The 2,873-nt window shown below is 44.5% G+C and overlaps 1 protein-coding gene across 1 annotated transcript in view; it reads left to right on the forward strand.

The window, feature by feature from the left end:
• Positions 1-6: 6 nt before the first annotated feature.
• TNFSF11 (tumor necrosis factor (ligand) superfamily, member 11) overlaps positions 7-2,873 on the forward strand; it is a 34,759-nt gene continuing 31,892 nt past the window's right edge. Inside the window, exon 1 of the mRNA XM_008593347.1 lies at positions 7-86. Coding sequence (XP_008591569.1) covers positions 9-86 — 78 coding nt within the window. The 5' untranslated portion in view covers positions 7-8. The remainder of the gene's footprint in view (positions 87-2,873) is intronic.

Consider the following 2,873-nt stretch of genomic DNA (forward strand, 5'->3'; position numbering starts at 1 on the left):
CCCGCTCCATGTTCGTGGCCCTCCTGGGGCTGGGGCTGGGCCAGGTGGTCTGCAGCGTCGCCCTGTTCCTCTACTTCAGAGCGCAGGTGAGTGGCCGCCTCCCCAGGGCGCGCGGTCGGGCGCACCCACCTCGTTCGTCCCGCACTTGTGGGAAACCGAGGCTGGCCTCTAGGCTCGGGTCCCCAGATCTGGCATATTCAGCAGGACAAAGGGACTCTAAGATAAGGAGCGTCGGGCTCGGGGACAGCCTGGCGCGGGCTGCCCGTGCGCACACGCCCCTGCACCGCCGCGCGCCGAGGCTAGGCTCGTCCGGCCAGGTGATGGGTTTGAATTTCCCTCCGTTTGGAAGCAGCCTTGGCCGCTCACCTTTTCTGGAAGGGTGGGCACACTTTCTCCCCTTCCCATTTCTCACTTAGAGCTAAGAACCAACTTAAGTGCATGCAGGAAAACGACGGAGCGCCTTCCCTTGGGCAGCGACCATTTCCCTTCCCGCCCACCACCTGTGGATTTCGGATCCCGGGCAGGCTGCTTTGCAGGTCGGCTCGGGCCACAGTGCCGGAGGGGCGCGCAGGGCGGAAGGTCGCGGTGCACCGCGTGGTGATGCCCAGGTCGTCCGCAGAGCAGGATGACTGCGCAAGACCAGAAAGGCCCGGTCTCCGGACAGGGACGGTGCTGTCGCTGCGCCGTCCTGTGGGGCCCCACGTGCCTTCCAGTGAGGTGGGCGGAGGAAGGAAGCTAGGTGTGTGATGGCACAGCCTCACTGCCATTAACCAGCCTCTGAAAAGACGAAGAGGTTCTGCACGACGGCTCAGAACTGCAGGGAGATAGTAGAAAGGAAGGGGTAAACTTGTAATATTATGCTTTCTGGTGGTTTATGCTCTGTGTTTTCTTGGAAATTGCAGTGCAGTTGGTTGGATTCATTCAAATTTTCTTGTCTGGTGCTGTGAACTCTTTCTCAGAGGAAGTGGAGGGCTGACTGTGCACTTTTTTTTTTTTTTATGGGAAAAGAAAGTTGGGTTTGGACTTCATTGGTTTTCAGATTCAAAGGTGATTACTAAACCAAACTGGATGCATCAAAACATGGCATTGCTTGGATTGTATGGGTTTTTGGTATGTGTCTGTTCCTTTTAATCATAGGCTTTTAAATATTCATTATCCACTAGTTTGCATTTTATAGAACTAGCGTGATTACTAAAACAGAAGTAGAAGTGCTGTGAGCAATATTCAGGAAATTTGTACTTGTATATTAACAAATAATCTTTACCTGGTAAGAGAATTTTTTTTCGAAAAAGACAATTTTTTTTTGAGTGGTTTACTTGCAACATAGATTGCGAAAATCTATATGAAATGACTAAATATTTTTCTTTCATTGGTGTATGCTGCAGGCAGAATAAATGGTCTAGTCATTTTCCGCGCATCATTTTGTTAACACCCCCATGTGATGCTTGTGTACTGAGTGCCTGCATTCTGCACAGCACTATTAAATTTTATGGAATACAAGTTAAGAATCATTTATTCAGTACACAATATCCAGTTACTGTGCATGGTTCCAGGTAATTAACAAAAGACCGTCAAAGTTTTAGTCAAACGAGAGCAGCATTCATAAAAGGGACTGAAGATGGGGTAGTCTCCATTTTTCATCTTTTCTAACACTTCAGGGATATGGCATTTTCATAGCAGTAATAGTGAAGTGAACGTTGAGAGTTGAAAGAGCAGTAGGGAAGGAAGGATTCTAGGGACCATAAGCAGTTTAGCTTGGCAGGGACCATGGAAATTGGCATGGCCTTGTAGGAGAGTGACCTGCTGGGCTCTTGCTACAGTCGTTCAGCTTTCCCTAGGAATTCTCAGTGGACAGGCAGGCAAGCAGGCTGAGAGGTCTGGCCTTCTGATGATCACCTATCATCACTTAGCACTCCTGATGTCACCCGGATAATAGTGAAACACTCAAAATCTTTTCCCAAAATAAACATAAAAGTTAGTAAGCTTAGCTAGAAAAATTTCACTTGGAGAATTTAATGTCATCATATTTTGAGGTAGTTTTCCTAAATGTTGTGAAGATTGGGTTTCTCTAAGACTTATGCAAAACATTTTAGCCATTACTCTAAACCCAATTTTTAAAAGGGGATCTCCTTTAGTAAAGAAGTAATATTAGGAGCCGTGTGTTCCTATGAATACACCACTAGATCTGGTTGTGTTGTACCGACTATTGTATCTACATTTTATTCCTAAAGGAATCCTACTCACTGAGAGATATATTCTGAAATAGTTACAAATAAGATGCTATGATGTCTGGAATTTGTTTCAAAATAATTGGTGGGGAAGGTGGCAGTTAGGGAAGTGGTTGCTTATAGATAAAACAAGACTGGTCATGTATTGGTAATAGTTGAAGCTGGCTGATGGGTACAGGAGGGTTCACCCCACAATTCTTTCCACTTTTATATGTGTTGGAGCCCTTCTTTCAAAGTTCTGGCTAAGTGAGTACACCCAGTTTGACCTGTCACTGACTTAATGTTTTCACTCATGTCAGCTCCTTTGGATTAGAACTTGGTACCAAATAAAAGATAGTAGTTTTTGATTTCTACCAAAGTTGGGGATCAACCACTTGGGGTTTCTGAATGCATTTGAATGAGAATGAAATAATCTAGTATCAGGTAACATGTTTGCAATTTATAGTTAAAAAAATAATAAAAGGATCCAGTTTTATTGTTTTTATTTAAAGGTGGGGAAAGGAAGCCATGCAAATCCTCAAGAAAAAGCAGCTGAATTTAGTTTTAAATGGATTTAGGAGAATGCCCAAAGAGTGTAAAAATTACAATGACTATTTTAAAAAAGTTCCCTTCTCAACTCATGTTCAAATAGTTAAAAATGAATTA

Source organism: Galeopterus variegatus, unplaced genomic scaffold (genome assembly GCF_000696425.1).
Source record: "Galeopterus variegatus unplaced genomic scaffold, G_variegatus-3.0.2 Scaffold9022, whole genome shotgun sequence".
NCBI lineage: Eukaryota > Metazoa > Chordata > Mammalia > Dermoptera > Cynocephalidae > Galeopterus > Galeopterus variegatus.